General features: G+C 32.8%; 1 protein-coding gene across 5 annotated transcripts in view; it reads right to left on the bottom strand.

Moving 5' to 3' along the window:
* Positions 1–14,437, bottom strand: part of LOC121738871 (H(+)/Cl(-) exchange transporter 5) — a 30,375-nt gene extending 15,938 nt beyond the window's left edge. Inside the window, exons 1-5 of one of the 5 annotated variants that reach the window (XM_042131132.1) lie at positions 14,330–14,437; positions 10,420–10,502; positions 7,804–7,966; positions 6,361–6,393; positions 3,322–3,351 (exon numbers count right to left, since the gene is read on the bottom strand). In XM_042131132.1, coding sequence (XP_041987066.1) covers positions 3,322–3,351; positions 6,361–6,393; positions 7,804–7,966; positions 10,420–10,500 — 307 coding nt within the window. In that variant the 5' untranslated portion in view covers positions 10,501–10,502; positions 14,330–14,437. Of the gene's footprint in view, positions 1–3,321; positions 3,352–6,360; positions 6,394–7,803; positions 7,967–8,596; positions 8,644–8,884; positions 9,023–10,419; positions 10,503–14,218; positions 14,257–14,329 lie in introns of those variants that run through there. The other 4 variants (XM_042131131.1, XM_042131133.1, XM_042131135.1 and 1 more) reach the window with 4 other exon arrangements.
* Between the last annotated feature and the right edge of the window lie 6,756 nt (positions 14,438–21,193).

Below are 21,193 nucleotides of genomic sequence, written 5' to 3'. Positions count from 1 at the left end.
TTGTGTTATAAAAACTTCTTTAAATATGTTAAATATTACTTACTTATGTAAAAAATTAAAAATAACCTAGTGGGTAGGTCACATAGTCACACTATGGATTAAAAGTAATTGCTACTCTTGTTGATCCTTGAAATTATCTATATTTTTTTAATAAACAATTAAATATGCATTTCACTAGATTAAATAAACGAAGAAATCCATTTATTGCTGTATTTTTTTGTATTAAATTATATTTTACATTTAGTCGCACAACGGAATCTGTTTCGTCGAAAATTCGATTTTGTTTCAATAATATCAGAATAATATAACGTTTTCAGCGTTCTTTTTAACTTATTCCATTAGTTCAATATTTTTCCTTGTACGACATTCAAATAAAGGTAAATAAATGACCTTCAAAATTTAGACATATATTTGCAAGGGTACACGTTTTTTTGAAAATGCCCACCAGCTATATTTTGATGCATAATGTTTATGTAGTTATTTGGCTCGAAAAAATGTATCTTCGGCTTTTTGGTCCGGAGTTTTTATTAATATAACGTCATCCTTTATCGTGGTTTTAGTAGAGTTTTTATTTTTAATTATCGGATTAAAATAATCTAATATGTTACGTTGTTTTTTTTGTAATAATCTATTATTAAATAATATTATTTTATTGCCCGGTACCAGGTATTTTGTTTTATAGTACATCGAGTCAACAAGCATATTTATTTTGTAGCAAAAATGACTTGTGTATTGTCTTCTTGTATGTAGATTATCTGAAAGTTCTAAGTATATGCAATTTTTGTAATTTGACAAGTTAGTTTCAACATACTGTTTAATTTACCTTCATTCAAATATTTTTTATTAAGGATATTCATTACAATGACGGTTGTTTGATTATGTTGCTTAAGAAAAGAACCAAGTTCTACAATAATTTTATAAGGGTTGCTATCATGTTCACCTATACTTATAATTTCTTTTTATCATGTGCAGTTAGATTTAAGTTATTAAATGTCTTTGTTAATTCTTCACAAGGTGCATAAGGCTTAACATAAGAAACTATTTCATATTGTTCATATTTGTTATTGAATCTCGAACGAACAAGAGCAGAGGCCAGGTTTACACACTGTTTTCCACCCAAGATCATAATTTTTTTTTTAATTGCTTCTTTAAATTCTTTTTCATTATCATGTTTTGAGTTAACAGTCGTATTTTTTTCTTTTACTTCGTTTTCTTTGTTTGGTTTTTCTGTAACTTCCTGTAACTTTAGATTATCCCGGGGAGAAGCTTTTGATATCGATTGGCTACTTTTATTCTGTACACTTTGTGTATTTACGGGGGTCTTGTTAGCCATGTTACCAAAATCCGATTTTTTTCTGGGCATATTTTCAAATTTAGATCTGGTTTTATTCTTTTTTGATGAATTAGTAATTAATGGTGTGCTGTTACTTGGGCTAATGCATAAATTTTTTAGTACCTTTAACTGATTTTTTTGTTCTGACAACTGCTTTTTAGGTTCATTTATTTCTTCTGACAATGTGATAATTTCTGAATGTGCACTTTCCAATTCTGATTTCAGTCGCATGTTGTAACTCATTTATTTCATCTTGTAACTCATTTATTTGTTCAGCATTTGCTATAGTTGATAAATCTGGGAGGCTTTTTGTGCTAATATCAGAGTTTAGGGAATCTAGGGATTCTTCCAAACAAAATGAAGCATATCGCTTATACCGTTTCTTGGATCTTAATGTAATATTATTAGTTTCCATCATTATTTGTTTCTTGTGTGTAACGTTAATAATTATATGAATTAGTAGATTTCAATGTCGTCTTTATTTAATGTTACTTTTAAGTTTTAGTATAATCTGTACTTTTGCCTTTCATCCAAAATCAACGTCTTAATTTTTGACTTAAAAAAAAATACTTCAAATGATGTCTATGGTTAATGGGTTAAGCGTCAATTTCTGCTTGTCATTGTCAAATTCAGTTCTAGATGTCAATAACAGAATAATTGTATGTATTTTGAAAAACTTTTGAATTTTTGAATATATTTCGAGTAATAACGTTCCAAAATGTATATCTAATAAAAACAAAGGAATGATTGGCTTGTTACAGTGATTGTGAGATTCAAATATCATATTATATTAGTCTATTTCAATCTTGGGGTTGATGTTATGACCAAACCATTTACTTGTTTCTGTTGGTGTATTGTTTTATTCAGGAATTTGCTGAGATAATTGGTTAATTTGGTTCTAGTATGATGTTCCAGCACTCTTTTTTACTCACGGTTGTGTTGTTGTAGTGTCCAATGGATTCCTGAGTATCCAAATATTATAGAATGCTATCTTGGTAATAGAACTTATTTATTTCACTAGTTTCACAACAGTTATTGATTATAATTAATTTTTAGAGATTTTTTTCCACGGAGCGATGTTTGTATTATATTCGTTTTATGTTTGGTTACAAAAAAAAATGCATGTGAGCTGATCTTATCATTCTTTGCTAGTCATATTGAACGTCGAACTGTACGTTTGTACAAGGCTTTAAATTAATGTGTCAATGATGTCAATGGGCGCTGCTGGTAAAGGAGAACTGCCAAAAATGATGTTTTTGTATGATAGCAGCGTTAGTTCCTTTTCTCGCCACGTTCATTTAAATCCTTGTCGAACTGTATGTGCAACTTAAATGTAAGTAATTCCCTTATCTTTGCTTAACATAAGCATCACAAAATGTGCATTTCCTAGACATAAACAACGCAACTGTCACACATTCGTTGATTATGCTTAGTATTTCATACATCGAAATTCTAAGTAAAATAGTCATAAAAAACGCATGTTTGCTTATGATGTATATTACTAGTAATAAGTTTGGAAAATATCACATACGCTGTTTATGACTAACAATAAAATGAAAACTATAGAAGATATTTAAAAACGAGTGATTGTTCCTGGTAGATCTTGTTTCAGCGATTCCGAATATACTAATAACTCAATTTCGTAAAAAATGTCGATTGCGTTGTTTATGCTTAGGACGGCAGTATGCTAAGATGCTTATATTATGACGTATTATTAGTTTTAGTCGCAGCCCGCAGGCAAGCGGTAGAAAAACTCCAAATCACGTGGTGAAAGCATTGATGTTAATTGATAAGTGGCACAGTTAGCGATTCGTAAATAATTGTGACATTGCGAAAGATTTTCAAAAATCGAATATTTCGACAAAATGCTGTCACCACTTTGTAATTATGCACGAAATTTTGTTTCATTCGTGAACTTTCACATTTTGTTTACGTATTTACGTACATTAATCAGTTTTACTACTAATAAACGTAATACAAATACGTACCTTGCATACCGGAAAATATAACTGCGTCCCCTGAAAAAAAGCTTTAGATGTTTATTTAGCACAAAATATTCAAGTTACATTGATTTAAACCAATAATTCACTAATTTTAAAACAAAATAATACATTTTTATTAATTTTTATCATTACAAGTTTTACAACAAAGCATAATAAACGAAATGTCAAAATCGATTAGGGTTGCCATTCTCAAATAAAATTACCCACAAAAATAGCATGCAGCCTAATTTTCTTAAATTTAAATACAATATTTTAATAGTTATAATTTTCAACGACATTTAAGAGTTAATATTTAATTCAATATGGTCAGTAACAAAAAGATATTCCGGCACGAAATCGTTATCATCCCCAATTTATTTTATTGCGTAATGTCAGTAATGCCACGTCTATTTATATTTTTATTTTTTGTTTACTTTTACTTACATTTTAAATTGGAATAATTAGAAATAAATAAATAATTTTTCACGTCACTATAATTAGTAGAATATACGCATAATAAGTAGAATTTTGGTTTACACTATTTAAATTATGTTATGATTTATGGAACTAAATAGGCATAGTAAGTAGACCACAAAATTACCTACATCACGAACTAAGGGTTCCGTCTCACTAGAATTATCGACAGTTGAAGACATTTTTCTTAAGTAGGTCAAACTATTATTCTACACCATTTTACTAAAGATCAACCATTACTGCCACTTACGAATTTAAAGTATCAGACTTTGCATTATCATCAGATAAGATTACTTACCTGGTCTTATTTATTTTTAATCTCAATCAATAAAATCAATAAATTCGAATGTTTGGATCATATTATTTTTTGCCATAATGCATTGTGATTTGTAATAGAGTAGCATATCTATATATATATATATATAAAAATGGATTTCCAAATGTGTTAGTCGCGCTAAAACTCAAAAACGGCTGAACGGATTGGGCTGTTTTTAGTCTTAAAATATTCGTAGAAGTCCAGGGAAGGTTTTAAAGTGACACGAAGTTCACCGGGACAGCTAGTCAAAATATAAAATGTGTCCCGACACAGGTGTCCGATCCTTTAATAATGATCTATGGCATATTTTATCGACCAATTGGCTCTCAAATTTTTTCTCTCTGTCACGGTTGTAAAATAGCAGCCATTTTAGTTTTTCTCGGGCTTTCACACTAATCTGACCAGTACTTCTCCTGTAAATATCCTATGAAGATAAAAAAGATCTCATTTGATGGCTAAGCTTGTGGACTACGCTTACACAGGCAATATGTTATAAATTTCGTGGAATTAAACATAGAAAAACCAAAGCTTAAGAAAAATATCGTGTATTTTTAATTAATGGCTTTTTGTGAAAAATCTAGCGCATTAAAGTGGTTCTTTTTTATTTTAAAAAGATAGAAGAGGTTTTCATCTTAAATAAATTCTTTACTTCAATACCTTAAGTCAGATAGTTTAGAAGTTATAACAATTTTCTTATGAAGTATAGGTCAGATTAGTATGAAGCCAGAGTTTCTTTTTTTAAAGTTGGAGAAAAACATATTTGAAAGCCAATTTGTCACTAAAATATGCCATCAATCATGAGTTCAATTTTTTTTCCCCCAACATTTGAAAAAAAAATTTTTCTCTGACTTCATACTAATGACCTACACTTCATAGGAAAATCGTTATAACTTCTAAACTATCTGATTTAGAGCATTGAAGTAAAGAATTTATCTAAGATGAAACCCTTTTCTATCTTTTTAAAACAAAAAAAAACAGTTTAATGCGCTAGATTTTTCACAAAAAGCCATTAATAAAAAATACACAATTTTTTTTCTTGAAACTTTGGTTTTTCTATGATTATTTCCACGAAATTTATAACATACTAGCTGTTACCCGCGACTTCATCCGCGTCAACAAAATGTAAAATACATAGGTAAAAAATAAAAAAGTAAAAAAATGTCCTCATCCTTTTTGGAAGTCGGTTAAAAAGTAGCCTAAGTTACTTACATCAACTATCTGCCAATAAAAGTCCCGTCAAAATAGGTCCAGCCATTTCGGAGATTAGCCGGAACAAACAGACAGACATACAGACAGACAAAAATTCTAAAAATTTTGGTCTAAGTACCGTCTAAATATTCATATGCATGTAGTAAAAAACGGTTATTTTAATATTACAAACAGACACTCCAATTTTATTTATATGTATAGATGTATAGATTGCCTGTGTAAGCGTAGTCCACAAGTTTAGCTATTAAATGAGACCTTTTTTATCTTCATATGATATTTACATGAGAAATACTGGTCAGATTAGTGTGAAAGCCCGAGAAAAACTAAAATAGCTGCCATTTTACAACCGTGAGAGAGAGAAAAAAAACATATGCCATAGATCATGACATTTAAGGATCGGACACCGGTGTCGGGATACATTGTATAATATTATTCATATTGTAATGTTAATTTAACGTGCATGGGTGTCCAGTAAAGGATAAGTATTTTAAATAAGTAAATTAGGTCCCATAGAGCATTAATAGGTGTTTAAATTGTAAGTGGGTTCATAAATTCAAATGATGTTAAAGTGTCCGGGTTCCCTAGAACATTTTTTTTATTACTATCAAGCTAATTTTTGTTTTACGGTTCTGTAATCAACAAAATTTGGTTGACTACGGAACCCTAAAACAGAACCTAACTAGCTGTTTTTTTTTTCTGTATATTGATATTATATAATTTAAGAGTAACATTGTCCTATATTAGAACATCAAATCAAAGTATGAAATCCTTTCTATCTCTGTTATATCGAATCGAGAAAAAGAATGACTTTCGAGATTTTTCGCAAATAAAATTGTTGTTTGTCTTATCAAAATGAAGCTACTCACAAAGAATTAGCTTGATAGTAATTAAAAAAAAATTGTTCTAGGGCACTCGGACCATAAATAATATTTTACTGAATATGCTTCAACAAAATGCCTTTAACCCATAAAACTTTGAATCCCGTTATCATAATTAAGTGTATAATTATATATTATGCATAATATTATCATTCGCAGCGTTCTTACCAGCTGACGAACTGAAGTATTGGGCGATGTAAGCTTGAAATAAAAGAAAGTTATAAAATAAGTACAATAAGTAACATTTAAATTCGTTTTAATTTTAGAGAAAATTGATAAGATATTATTTTGAATAATTAAAAAAAAAAGTTTGTTTGGTAAATATCGTACAATTACTAATGATGCCAATCACTTCTATATACAAATTACAACACATTAAGATAGATACTACTGGTTTTTGACCGACTACCAAAAAGGAGGAGGTAATACATTCGGCTGTATGTATCTTTTTTTGTATGTTCAACGATTACTCAGACGTTTATGATGCGATTTTCAAAATTATTTTTGTGTTTTATAGGGTTTAGCTCGAATTTGGTACCATGTTCACAAAAGTGGTGATATGATGATGGGATCCATGAGGAATCGAGGGGACTCCTTGAAATTTGTATGGAAACATATAGTGATTTCGATTTTTTCTTAATCATTCATGGTAAACACTACCAAAAAGTAAGATTTTGTACCAGGTTAAACCCTGGATCCGAAGGTACCCAACAGAACTTTTGAAACCTTATAGATACAGGTTCAGGGATTTCGGCGTTGTTACAATAACTGAAAGCATAAGCCAATATATCAGTTTGATTAATCATCATCATCACAACCATAATTGTACCATGGATCATTACATTATGACCCAATTATTAGTACTTTTCGTGATATTTTGCATCGAAGCTGATGTTTTTGATGATTATTTTACTGTTTATGGACCGATTTTTAAAATTCTTGTGTTGTTGTATAAGTCATAATTTAAATTTTGTATAACAATTACGAAGGTGGTGATTTGATGATGGGATCTATGAGCAGTTGAGGTAAATCCTTGAAATTTATTAAAAATCAAACGGCGGTTAAGAAGTTGTTTCTAGTAACTTAAACATACATATGTTACAAATAAGTGAAATTTCAGACGAAGGTGTCTCTTGATCCGAAGGCACTGAACAGAACTCTTCAGGAGTTCTGTTTCGTCTTTTAAGATAAAAGTTTGGAAATTGCAGCATCGCTTAGATAACTGCAAGCATTTACCACAATTCCGCTTACAGTAACATTATGTGACTATGTAGTCAAGATTCGTAGTGGTTATTTACGCATGAAGCCTAATCTTGTAGATAACTAAAAAGAGTAAAATTATATTTTTTAATAAAAAAATTAAACTAGCTAAGTTCCATGTCAAGTATCTCAGTTCTGGGCTGGTACCGACTTCAAACTAATGACAACAGAATTGGTTGAGGTTTAGTCGAATTTCGAAAAAGGCGCTAATGAAGATAAAAAAATATTTCATACTTTTTAGATAATATTTTTAAGAATATTGTTTTTACCTTAGAAGTCGGATTAAATTTTTTATTACATCGACATTATTCATACTATTAATAGCAATGCTATTATAAAAAAAAAACTTACAAGTAGCACTGGCGTTGCTGTTTCTTCCACTATGCTCGTACAGCTGAAAGGTTCCGTGATTGGTAGGAGTAGATTCAGCCGCTCTATGCGGCCCTGGCGTTATGTCTACCATATCGTCTTCATTAGACGTGAGAATTCCGCGGCCGTTGTTTGAATTCGTGCCCTGGAGAATTCAAAAACATATTGTTACGAAGAAAAATTTAAAAGCAAGAAATAACTATCTCTATTAATATTTTAGATAAAAATATATTTTATCTAAGATCGCTAAACTGAAAATGTTTAAAATTAATTATTATACTGCTCAAATAAATTTTATTTATAAATAATTGACGACCTCTGTGGCTCAGTGGTGAGCTCAAGCCGGGGGTCGCGGGTTCGAATCCCGCCGACGGAACAAAAAGTTTTCAATGTTCCCGGGTCTGGATGTGTATTAAATATGTGTATGATATAATAAAAATCTTAAATATATGTATAGTATAAAAGTATTAAATATATTTCCGTTGTCTGGTACCTGTAACACAAGTCCTTTAGGTACTTAGCACGGGGCCAGACTGACGTGGTGTGAAGCGTCCATAGATATTATTATTATTATTATTAAATATTTAAAAGTTATATGAATTATACGTAAAGTTCGTTTAAAAATATTATAATTTAGATATTAAGTACACATGTTACAAGAAAAATTACCACCTAGTTTATTAGGGTTTGAAAATAAAATCGTTGTAAAAAAAAATCAAATGTTCAACAACTACACACTAAACTACAAACATAGCAATATAGTCTACAGCCTCACCTTTTTTGAAAATACGAAGTTACGAAATGATGGCATTTTAATTTCATAATTAGTAACAGTAACATAAATAATTTAAAAACAATTCGTGTAAAACATAATATTATTTTATTTACTTAAACCTACAAAAAATACACAACTTCTAAAAAATCTTAAAGGTGTTCTACTAGATAGAAAAGACATTTTGATACACAAAATATTAGAACTGCACTAAATTATCAACAAAACAAACGAATAAATAATGTCCGAAAAATAAAATTTATTTAAATGCTCCAATTTATGTATTATTACGGTGCATTTTTATTAACCATCAGGGTCAACAAATTAACACGTTTGCCCCAACACTACACATTAGACGAAGGTATTATGGAATTACGCCACAGAAATGTTCTTATGAATGAAACACAGCCATAGCTCCGCAAAAATCAATACCCCGTCCTCCTTCAGACTACAGAGCCTACAGAGTACAGAGAGCCGACCATCATACAAGTGCAATAGGCAATAGGCATGCGAACTCTATGAACGCGTCACATCCGGTAGCAACGGCTCTCAGTCTGTTGTTGATTAGTGTGGCCATGCGTAAGTTTCTTCTTAAAAAATTGGGAAGTTATTATATATATACAGGATGTGACAAAACTAATTGATAATATTTTAGGGTGGGTGTTCACTGGGAAAGAGCAATTTTTTTTGCAAGCGCCCCGGCGTCACGAGTTTCTCCATACAAAAGTGAGAAAAAAATCGGAGATTGAAAAAAAATCCTCTTTAAGGAACACACAGCCTAAAGTATTATCACTTAGTTTTGTTACACCATGTATATGTTCCGCTTAAATACCGAAAACGCTCAGTGAGCGGAAAAATAGCTCACAACGCGTTGTGGTCACAGTGAAACAGCCACGATGAGAAATTCGCGTTGTGGCTCTAATGAAAATGGCCACGACACGTTCTGGCAATCACAAAAAGACCATAACGCGAAATTCGTGTCGTGGCTGATATTGCCCAGTTTTCGTATGTAATTAATAGTCAATATTACCCGATATATATATATATATATATATATATATATATATATATATATATATATATATATATATAACATATATATATACAGGGTGTAACAAATTTAGGGTGTGTACGTGTTCCTTGTAAAGAGTTCACTGTGAAGGTAGCAGCGCTGAAAGACCAAAAATTTTTTTCACTTTTGTATGGGGAAACTCGTGACGCTCGGGCCCTTACCCATACAAAAGTGAAAAAAAATTTTCGTCTTTCAGAGCTGCTATTTTCACAGTCAACTCTCTACAAGGAACACGTATGCACCCGAATTACACACACCTTATTTTTGTTACACACTGTGTATATATTCTCTGTGGTCTACATGATGTCTACCACCGGTTCGGGTAATATTGACTATTACATACGAAAACTGGGCAATTCTGGAAATATATGGGTGGAATTGATAGCCTCCTTTTTTTGAAGTCGGTTATAAATATAATGTAACCAAAAATATACATACAATGAGTTGCTAAGTTTCCACTACCGTGTATTGACCTCGACAATACACGATATCCTAAATAAGATATTCGCTTTGGCTTTCATTGCCAAAATTAATTTTCAGTGTTACCATCTAAATAAATTTTTATTTTTATTAAGATCTTAGTGAATTTTTGATCCAAATAAAAACAGAGTTAGACGGTGTATAAAATTGACAAGGTTGTTGGCCTCGATTTCATTTCACAGTTTTTTACGCATTTTTTCTGCTGAGGTATCTAACCCAACCACGAGCTATCTCTCCGAATTTTCAAGTAAAAGTTAATTAATACGAATATTACCTTTTTATAAACCGATTGGTAGGTAGCAGCCATATTAGGAACTGATGATTTTAATGGAAAGCGCTCCATTTGAAAATCCATATCTGAAATAAAGATAATAATTAGAGATGTGCCGACTAGTAGCCGACTAGTCGGTAAAGCCGACTATCCGGCCACTTTTGTAGTCGGCGACTAGTCGGCGAATAGTCGGCAAAAAGCGCCGACTAATCGGCTTTTTGTTTTTTTGCTAATATTGAAATTATATTAAAGAAAAACCTTGAACATTATTTATAATGTGTTCAGATCACACTCAATCAGTGTTACACATTTTAAAATTAAATGAAGTTTTTCTGAAATTACTTGCTAGTAAAGAAATTATTTTTGTAAATATAATTTTAACAACAAATTAAGTATGTATTATTAAATCGAGATTTCATGTACCTACATGAAATATTTACTGAAAACCCTCAACTGTATCATAGCTAAGCAAAATAAAGTAACGTACGCGAAGTACTCGTAAACTACTTAACACGACTAGCTGTTGCCCGCGACTTCGTCCGCGTTAGCATAGTAGATCACATCCCAAGTATTATTTATTGTACAAAAATATTCAATGTACAGAATTGACTTTCCTACGATTATATTATATATAGATGTTCCGCACGGCTTTGCTTGCGTAATTTAGGAATTTCACGCAACCGTACATTTTTCCGCAAAAAATAGCCTTTGTTCCTTCAAGTGGTCTATTCTTCATGTTTGCCAAATAACATAAAAATTGCTCCAGTAGTTCTTAAGATAATAAGCAATTTCAAATAATTTTCCTCCGTTTTTTCCACATGTTCCCCTATTTCTTTGCTCCTATTAGTCTTAGCGTGATAAAATATAGCCTATAGCCTTCCTCGATAAATGGGCTAGATAGCCCATTTATCGAGGAAGCCCTGTAACATTGAAAGAATTTTTCAAATCGGACCAGTAGTTCCTGAGATTAGCGGGTTCAAATAAGCCCTTTCATATAATTTCCCACGTTTTTTCCACATTGTCCTCTATTTCTTAGCTCCTATTAAGTTAAGTCTTAGGTAGATAAAATATAGCCTATAGCCTTTCTCGATAAATGGGCTATCTAACACTGAAAATAATTTTCAAATCGGACCAGTAGTTCCTGAGATTAGCGCGTTCAAATAAGCCCTTTCATATAATTTCCCCCGTTTTTTCCACATTTTCTTCTATTTATTCGCTACTATTAGTCTTAGCGTAATAAAATATAGCCTATAGCCTTCCTCAATCAATGGGCTATCTAACACTGAAAGAATTTTTTAAATTGGACCAGTAGTTCCTGAGATTAGCGCGTTCAAATAAGCCCTTTCATACAATTTCCCCCTTTTTTCCACATTTTCCTCTATTTCTTCGCTCCTATTAGTCTTAGCGTGATAAAATGTAGCCTATAGCCTTCCTCAATCAATGGGCTATTTAACAGTAAAAGAATTTTTCAAATCGGACTAGTAGTTCTTGAGATTAGCGCGTTCAAACAAACAAACAAACAAACAAACTCTGCAGAATTATAATTATATAATATTAAGTATAGATTAGACACGTTTGCAGGCGGCGTGTGCGACGCGAAACAGCAGTAAAAAAGCGTTACGGAAACTTCCGAAACCATGATCGGTTGGCCGACTAGTCGGCCGATTAGTCGGCTTCTTTACAGCCGACTAATCGGCTAGTCGGCTAGTCGGCCAAAGTCAGGATCGGCAAATCTCTAATAATAATACATAATTGTAGATTTTAGTAGTTCGATAACTCCTGCGAGTTTCTAGCAGGGGCGTACGTATATTTTGATGTATCAAATACACGGGGCGCTCGGAAATGTGCGGAAATCTTTACCTTTTCGGGTACAAACAAATTTTTATACTGGGCAACACCAAGGATATTGAGACTTTAGCTCTTCATATAATAAACTAGGCTTCTACGCTATACAGTGTAATGAAGAGTCTGTTTTTGACAACATCAGCAGAGCACAAGTGCGTTTTTGGGGTTCCGTACCCAAAGGGTAAAAACGGGAAGCAATAGGGATGATGACAAGGTCAAAGATTAGCGAATTTTGTTAATAAAATAAAGAAATCACGGTGAAAAATAAGTGTTCCCAAAATTTCAGCTCGATAGCATTTTTTTTTTGTTAGGCGCCTTCAAAGTTGGATAATCAAGTCGATTTTTTTTTCAATTAAATTTCTTAACATTTGTACACCATTCGATAACTTATGCAATTAAAAGCAACTATTGTTATGAAACCACTTTCATAAACGCAATATTTAATATACCTATCGAACAAAGTTCTTTTCCGATGCGTACAAACTACGAAAGAGTGACGTCAGTCTTTCGTAGCACTTTGTATGGAGCGTTTCGGGCAGGTCTATTTTATGAGATGTTTGAATTGTCATATCTTGGTGAATTTTTAAGCCATCAGAGTCATTCTTTCAGCGATGTCCTTATTTTTAAGGGTCTTTCAATTACCAATAAGAAAAAAAAATTCCTCATCAAGCCTATTACTAAGACTTCGATGTCTGTCCGCATGTTTGTCTGTCTCCAGGCTATATTAAGAACCGCTAAAGCTAGAAATTCTTTTCTTTTTCTGTGAAAATTCTGAAATTTTCACAGATTGAGTATTTCTATCGCCGCTATAACAACAAATTCTAAAAACAAAATAAAATTAATATTTAAAGGGGGCTCCCACACAATAAACTATTACCCTATTCCCTCTTAAAAGGCCGACAACGCACCTGCAGCTCTACAGATGCTGTGAGTGTCCATGGGCAACGGAAGTTGCTTTCTATCAGGTGACCTGTTTGCTCGTTTGCCCCCTTATTTCATTTAAAAAAAATTATACTTAACTCTTTTGAACAAAAAAGTGTTTTGAGAAAATTCTTAAATCCATTAACCGATCAATCGGCTTCAATTGTTATGCGGCACCCGGCTGCCGCATAACAACTGAAAATCTATTGTGTCTGTGATTCCCACGATCGAGGTATTAATTTACAACATAAATTTTAGGTGGCATGTATCATCAGAACCTGTTAAAGTTAATGATCCTTTAAATATCTTGTTCTCACCCTTGTTCTTTATATGAGTCAAAATAATTTTCAACAAATTATTAATACTATTACAGAAGTTGGTGAAATCAAGACTAAGGCAGCGTTTCCACCAGAGGTGTGTTGCGAGGAATGTGTTTGAAAGATCCAATAGAATTGCTGCACTGAGCAAGGTCACGATAATGAAGCGATTCTATTGGTTCTCACAACACATTCCTCGCAACACATCTCTGGTGGAAATACAGCCTAAATATATATGACAAACATGAGACATAAACTTCAAGTTATCAAATGATTGTATTGCTAGAAGGCATTAACTCATAATAACATGGTAATGTGCAGACACACATAACTGTGATAAAAAGTGTGAAATCATAGATATAAAGAATGGAAACAATAAAATGATGAAAAAAACAATATTATGCCATTAGATAATATTGTTGACAATAACATAATGATAATAACAATATAATACTATCCAGCTCTTCACATTTTAGACAGGTGGGGTTTTTATAACACTGTTTTTTAATAAAACATTTTATTTTACCAGGGACAAGTTAGTAATATGTGTAAGAGTCAATAGAATAACATAAAGTTGCATTGTAAAAACACGGAGGTAATAGCTACTTAATTAATAGAAAATAGACAGGAAGTCGAGATACACGAGTCAATAATAATTGTTACGCCTCTCACGAAATGCAATGTAAAATGAGTGGGCTGTAATATTGCTATGCGATTACCTGTATGTAAATGCAACATCATCTATGCACATAATAATATTAATATATTAAAGGTATTGGATAACGTTAGTGTGTATGTTACGAAACTCAAAACAAAACGTAGGTACTTACAAAATTAAAAATGTTTGTACATTGTATAACGAACAATGTATCAGTAAAGCAAAATAAGAACTTTATGAGCACTCAAATTAGCAATAAGGTAAATAATGGCGTAGAATTAAAATAAAATAGATTCTAAAACATAATAAAAAATGTTTGGATTTCTTGGGATTTCCACTTCCGACTTCGTGACATGACTGTCAAATAATTTTGACAATGTAATGACGACTGACTGACTTTTTTTTTCATCTTTTATTGGCACTTCGGCTATAACCATGGCCAGTGTCTTTTTTTTTTTTTTGAGTTTTTCTATAATATCGTCAGGTCAGTCAGGTTTAAAGTCTAGTCAAAGTCTAGTATAAAGTCAATACAGTTAAGAAGTCAAGTCGGTCGATTCAGTAAAGTGGTAGACGCTTTACTGAAACTTTCGATGGAGTTTTGGAGGGAACACAAAAGAGCACGTTTCTGGTTATACATCACTTTCCTACACTTGTGCACGATAACGAATATCTAATGGTTAATATCCTACCAATATTATACATTAAAAACCCAGATAACACAATTTTAGGAAAATAATATAAAAACACCAATTAACACCATCACTCTTTCTGAATATCCTGAACCCTACGAGTTTATCAAAATAATGTACCAAGTATTGTACATAATATTGAAAAGGTCTATAACAGAAAACTCCGCGATGGTAGGTATATTATAATATTGTCTATCTCTTATGGATATCCCACAATAACAGTTTTTTGTAAAAAAAAAATTAGTTTGTTATTATTTTTAGCAATATTCCGCGAAAACAACTTCCACCTTTAAGTGAATGAGTGAGTGTACGCATAGGCATGCGTACAGCACCTCCCTCCTCCCACATTGCCTATGCGTACACTCGCATGCAAGAACTTGCAAACACCACCACCATATATAATTAATATATCCAGAAAATATATCAATGCAATGAACATTTTAATTCTAATATATGAAAACAGATGGCGTTTTAAGTTTTACTTTATTATTGTAACAGAACTAATCATACCTACTTTACTATATAATATTGTTTTTATTCATAACTAGCTGTTGCCTGCGACTTCGTCCGCGTGGACTTTAGTTTATAGCGCGCGGTGTCAACAAAATTTGTGTCAAATTTAAAAACTTTTTAAACCCTGGTAAATGGTACCCCTCTTAGGGCCGCGCTACACCGGAATGGCAGCGCTGAAAGTGCTCGCCTCGCCGCTATATATATAATGTTGTAAAAAAAGAGACCAGCTTAATTTTATGCAAATACCCTAGCATCCAACTTAAATAAACCATCTTTTTTGGGTCGACAAAAATACAAGAAATTTAAGCTAATTTTAAACAATTCACTTACAGATGAAAGGTTATTCCTGTATTAAAAGTCGTATCTGTATGACTTCTACATTTTAACAACAAAAATATTGTAAAAAGCTACCGTACGTAAAAAGTAAGTAAACAAACCTATGTAAACAAATTGTAAAATGAGTTTGACAAAATTGTCATGTCAACCTGGTTGAATGTCATTCGAGTATATTATACGAAAAATGTGTACCGAACACATGCATTAATATATGTATGTATTCGGGTCACATTTTGTAGCCTTTTGCACTTTTTTTGACGGAGTTACTCTTCCTTAGTTTTTATTATTCGTAGTGGATACGTGTTTAAACATTTCTGGAAATCTTACCCCCAAGGGGGTGAAATAAGGGTTGAAAATTAGAATGAAAGTCCGTCATTTCATAAGTTAGAAACATGAAACTTTATTATTGGGTTACCGATTAAATTTGAATGGATATATTATCATCCTACTATAATATTATAAAGGCGAGAGTTCGTTTGGATGTATGGATGTATGGATGTGTGGATGTATAGATGTTTGTTACCCTTTCACGCAAAAACTACTGAACGGATTTTAATGAAACTTTACAATAATCCATATTAATATTATAAATGCGAAAGTATCTCTGTCTGTCTGTCTGTCTCGCTTTTACGCCAAAACTACTGAACCGATTGCAATGAAATTTTGTACACAGTTATTCTAGAGTCTGAGAAAAGACATAGGCTACATTTTGATGTGGGAAAATATCTTATTTCCATGAAAATATCGATGAAAATGAATTCGCATTGCGCGTGGCCAACGCTCATCCCGGGGGTCCTGGGTTAGAGTCCCGCAGGCGGAACAAAAAGTTTTCAATGTTCCTGGGTCTTGGATGTGTATTAAAATAATATTTCAAAAATCTTAAATGTATTAATTTATGTATAATATTATAAAAAATCCAGAAATATATCGATGCAATGAACATTTTAGTTCTAATACGATTCAACAGATGGCATTTTATTTTTTACTTTATTGTAACATAGAATTAATCATACTTATTAGTTAGTATGTTTTTGTTTATAGTTTTTAATACGTTAGAATATTATGTTTAATACTATAATCACTTGGTATAATAATAATCAATCTATCTTATCTTATAGAATTCCTACTGCATTTCTAATATATGTGACAAGTTGACAACAGAAGGCGCTCTAAAATAAAGGAGTTCGAGTGTACCATGTTGGCCTATATTCCATCCAGAAAATATATCAATGCAATCAACATTTTAATTCTAATATATGAAAACAGATGGCGTTTTAAGTTTTACTTTATTATTGTAACAGAACTAATGATACCTACTTTACTATATAATATTGTTTTTATTCATAACTAGCTGTTGCCCGCGACTTCGTCCACGTGGACTTTAGTTTATAGCGCGCGGTGTCAACAAAATTTGTGTCAAATTTAAAAACTTTTTAAACCCTGGTAAATGGTACCCCTCTTAGGGCCGCGCTACACCGGAATGGCAGCGCTGAAAGTGCTCGCCTCGCCGCTGCCATTCCAGTGTAGTGCGGCCCTTAATTAATCAAAATACCCAAAAACAGCTGTGCAGTGTGCACATAATCTATACTAATATTATAAATGCGAAAGTATCTCTGTCTGTCTGTCTGTCTGTCTGTCAGTCTCGCTTTCACGCCAAACGCCAAAACTACCGAACCGATTGTAATGAAATTTTGTATACAGATAGTCTAAAGCCTGAGAAAGGACATAGGCTACTTTTTTACTGGAAAAAAGGGTTGTAAGGGGGTGAAAATGCGTAAATTTGTTCAAATTAAGTTAGTTCCAACAATTCATAATAGATGGCGCCGTGCGTCTTCTACATCACGCTGACGCTTGCTCAAAAGTCTTTCTATAAGACGTGGTATCATCTTACATTTAAGTTTCGATTTTTTTCGATTGTTATATCTATTCTACGGTATTAAATAACTCAGTACTTTATCTGTGCAGTGACGTAACCTTAAATCTATCAATGATAAATAGTTTATGGGTAAAGTTGTGTAATTGGAGGGCTAAATAAGCTTTAATATTTGGCATAAAATATAAAGTTTAATATAAAGAAATGAAATACTTATTGTGTACACACTGCACAGCTGTATTGTTTTAAGGGGTACCAGGGTTTTTTTATAAAAGCTTTTGACACCAATTTTGTTGACATCGCGCGCTATAAACTGAAGTCCACGCGGATGAAGTCGCGGGCAACAGCTAGTATAGCTTATACATCAAAATAACACATAGGCTACAATTTTAACCGACTTTGAAAATGGGGCAGGTGTTATGTTCGTTTTCTTATGTTCAACGATTACTCTGCCGTTTGTTCACCGATTTTCAAAATTTTTCTTTTGGTATATAGGGTATCATCCCAATTTGGTATTATATTCACAAAAGTGGTCTGATTAAGGAAGCATAAGTAATCGAGGGAACTCCTCATAATTTATATGGAAACATGTGGTGACTTCGGTTTCGTGAGAAGTATTCTAAGCATTTGCTACCAACAAGTAAGATTTTGCATCGAGGTATACCTGGTATACCGTGGTTCGAAAGGTGCTGAGAGAACTCCTGATTCTTTATAGATACAAGTTTGGGAGTTTCGGCGTTGTTTTAAGAACAGAAAGCATATGCTACTATGCAAATTAAATTCATCATCATCATCACTACCATATTATACCACACATCGTCCCATGGTTATGACTAATGAGCCTATAATGACTTTTAGATCGAGACTCGAGTTTGTCAAGCGATAATTGAAAAAAAATTATACTTAATATTATAAACCTAAAGAGTATGTTTGCTTGAACGCGCTAATTTCAGGAACTACTGGTCCGATTTAAAAACTTATTTCAGTGTTAGATAGTTAATTTATCGAGTAAGACTATAGACTATATATTATTATCGATAGACCGAAGAAACTCAGGACAATGTGGGAAAAACGGGGGAAATATTAGAAATTACGAACTACTGGAGCAATTTTTATGGCAATATTTGACACAGATATAGTACACCAAGTGAAGGGAGTAGAAACATAAGAGATATTTTTATGGGAAAATGTACGGTTTCCGTAAAATTCCTAAATTACGCGGGCGAAGCCGTGCGGGACATCTAGTATAATAATTATATTTAGGGCGAGGACTTATCTCATTCCGAAACGATAACCTTGCACACAACCAAAAACCAAGCGTGTACACGTATCGCAATAAGATTAATTTTAGCTTAGCATAAAATTGCAATACTAGGATTTTTCATGTGTTTTTTTAATATCTTTTGAAATAAATGTTAAGAAACAAAATTGTTCGGTTCAGACCCTTTTTATATAGGTTCACTAACAATTTATTTAAATAAAATGTATATTATTTTAGTTAATACTTATATTTCAATGATAAAGATTTTTGTTGGAGCTGAGATTGTAAATTAATTACAGCCAAAGTATTACGTTTTATTAAAATGTTTATGATTTAAACCCTTTTAAATATTGTGCTTTATCTTCATATTTTTTTATATTTCGTTATTATATTGGAACTAGGTAAACCGGGAGTCAACAAATAACAAAATGGGGTTTGTCCTCGACTTAAGCGTTTTTTAGAAATTCTACCCCCAAGGGGAAAAAATTGGGTTTGAAAATTTGTATGCAACTTTGTCAATATTAAACCGATCGGGCTGAGACTTTGTATGCATAAAGCGACTGTGACGTAGGCATTCAATAAGAAAGAGTTTTAGTAAAGTCTACTCCTGAGGGAATGAAATAGGGGATGAAAGTTTTTATAAATTTTGATAGACTTTCGACTGATTGAACTAAAATGATTAAAGATTTAAATCTTTATGATGAAGACATTGGCTTAAATAGGATTTTGATAAATTCTACCTCCATGGGGATAAAATAAGGAATGATGGAGGATGCAAATGTATTATTTTGAACCTATAAGTACTAAATGGAACGAATAAATTATTACGAACAATTAAATTGAGCATTTTGTACTCATATTGTCAAGTGCCTCTGTTGCCAATATTTATGTCGAGCAAAAAAAGGCAAAGTAGCGTTTGTTGTATGAGAGCTCCCTTTAAATATTTGCTCTATTTTGTTTTTCGCCTTCGGCCGAAGGTTGTGGCGATTGCCGATTAATCGGCTTCAGCCCAAAAAAGACCTTCGGTCGGACACTAAAAATTATCCATCTCCGTTATTATAATATTAGGTTGGGGAAAAAGTTTCTTCGCGTTTTATATAAAAAAACGGCCAAGTGCAAGTCGGTTCCGTACCGTTATAGATGAAATATTGGCAAAAAATTGTGTTTTTGTATGGGACCCCCCTTAAATTTTTATTTTATTTAAATATTATTATTAATTATTTAAGTAAAAATATAACTAAAACCTTCATGAAAATTTCAAGTGCCTAGCTGTTGCCATTATTTATTACGCGCAGAAAAGGACAAAAAAGTAACGTTTGTTGTATGGGAGCCCCCCTTAAATATTAATTTTATTATGTTTTTAGTATTTGTTGTTATAGCGGCAACAGATATACACAAGAAAATTTCAGAAGTCTAGCTGTAGCGGTTATTGAGTTACAGCCTGGAGACAGACAGACGGACATCTAGACGGACAGACATTGAAGTCTCATGTTTCGACACGAATGGGCCGGCTCGACCGGAGAAATACCACATTCTCACAGAAAACCGGCGTGAAACAGCGCTTGCGCTGTGTTTCGCCGAGTGAGTGAGTTTACCGGAGGCCCAATCCCCTACCCTATTCCCTTTCCTACCCTCCCCTATTCCTTTTCCTTCCCTACCCTTCCCTATTACCCTATTCCCTCTTAAAACCCCGGTAACGCACCTGCAGTTCTTCTGATGCTGCGAGTGTACATGGGCGACGGAAGTTGCTTTCCATCAGGTTACCCGTTAGCCCCCCTTATTTCATTTTAAAAAAAAAAGTGTGGGACGAAAGAAAACAGGCACTTCGCCGTTTCAAAAGAAAATTTGAAGTGTATAAAGGTGGCTATCTTTGCCGCGAGCAACCGCGACTGACGAAAGTTCAAATGAAATGCCACTTTATGACATAGGCGATAGGTTTCATTTTACTCTACTTACCTACCTACTAGCTTACGCCACCGCCGGCGACAGCGTGGGACACCACGCAAATGTCAGTAGAAAATGATACTTAAATTCTAAGTCATAAAGTAGCATTTTATTTGAATATTGAGACAAAACATAAAGTAACGTTATCATTAACATTAATTTATACCGGTATTAATAACCGCTACTTTTTAACGTTTTAACGATACTTGTAACGTTAAGAAGTATCGTTACCATATTTTTACCGGTATTCCGGTCCCTGGTCCTGCCGTGAATGGGCTCTTTTATATTAGCCGTGTTCTCTTCTTAGCTTACAAAAATAACGATTGAGAAGCCCAAAAAACGTTTTTTTTTATGAAATAAGGGGGCAAACGAGCAAACGGGTCACCTGATGGAAAGCAACTTCCGTCGCCCATGGACACT

The sequence above is a fragment of the Aricia agestis genome, chromosome Z, assembly GCF_905147365.1.
Source record: "Aricia agestis chromosome Z, ilAriAges1.1, whole genome shotgun sequence".
NCBI classification, from domain to species: domain Eukaryota; kingdom Metazoa; phylum Arthropoda; class Insecta; order Lepidoptera; family Lycaenidae; genus Aricia; species Aricia agestis.
Note: the sequence above shows the minus strand (reverse complement) of the source record. Positions and strands in the feature narration are given on the sequence as shown.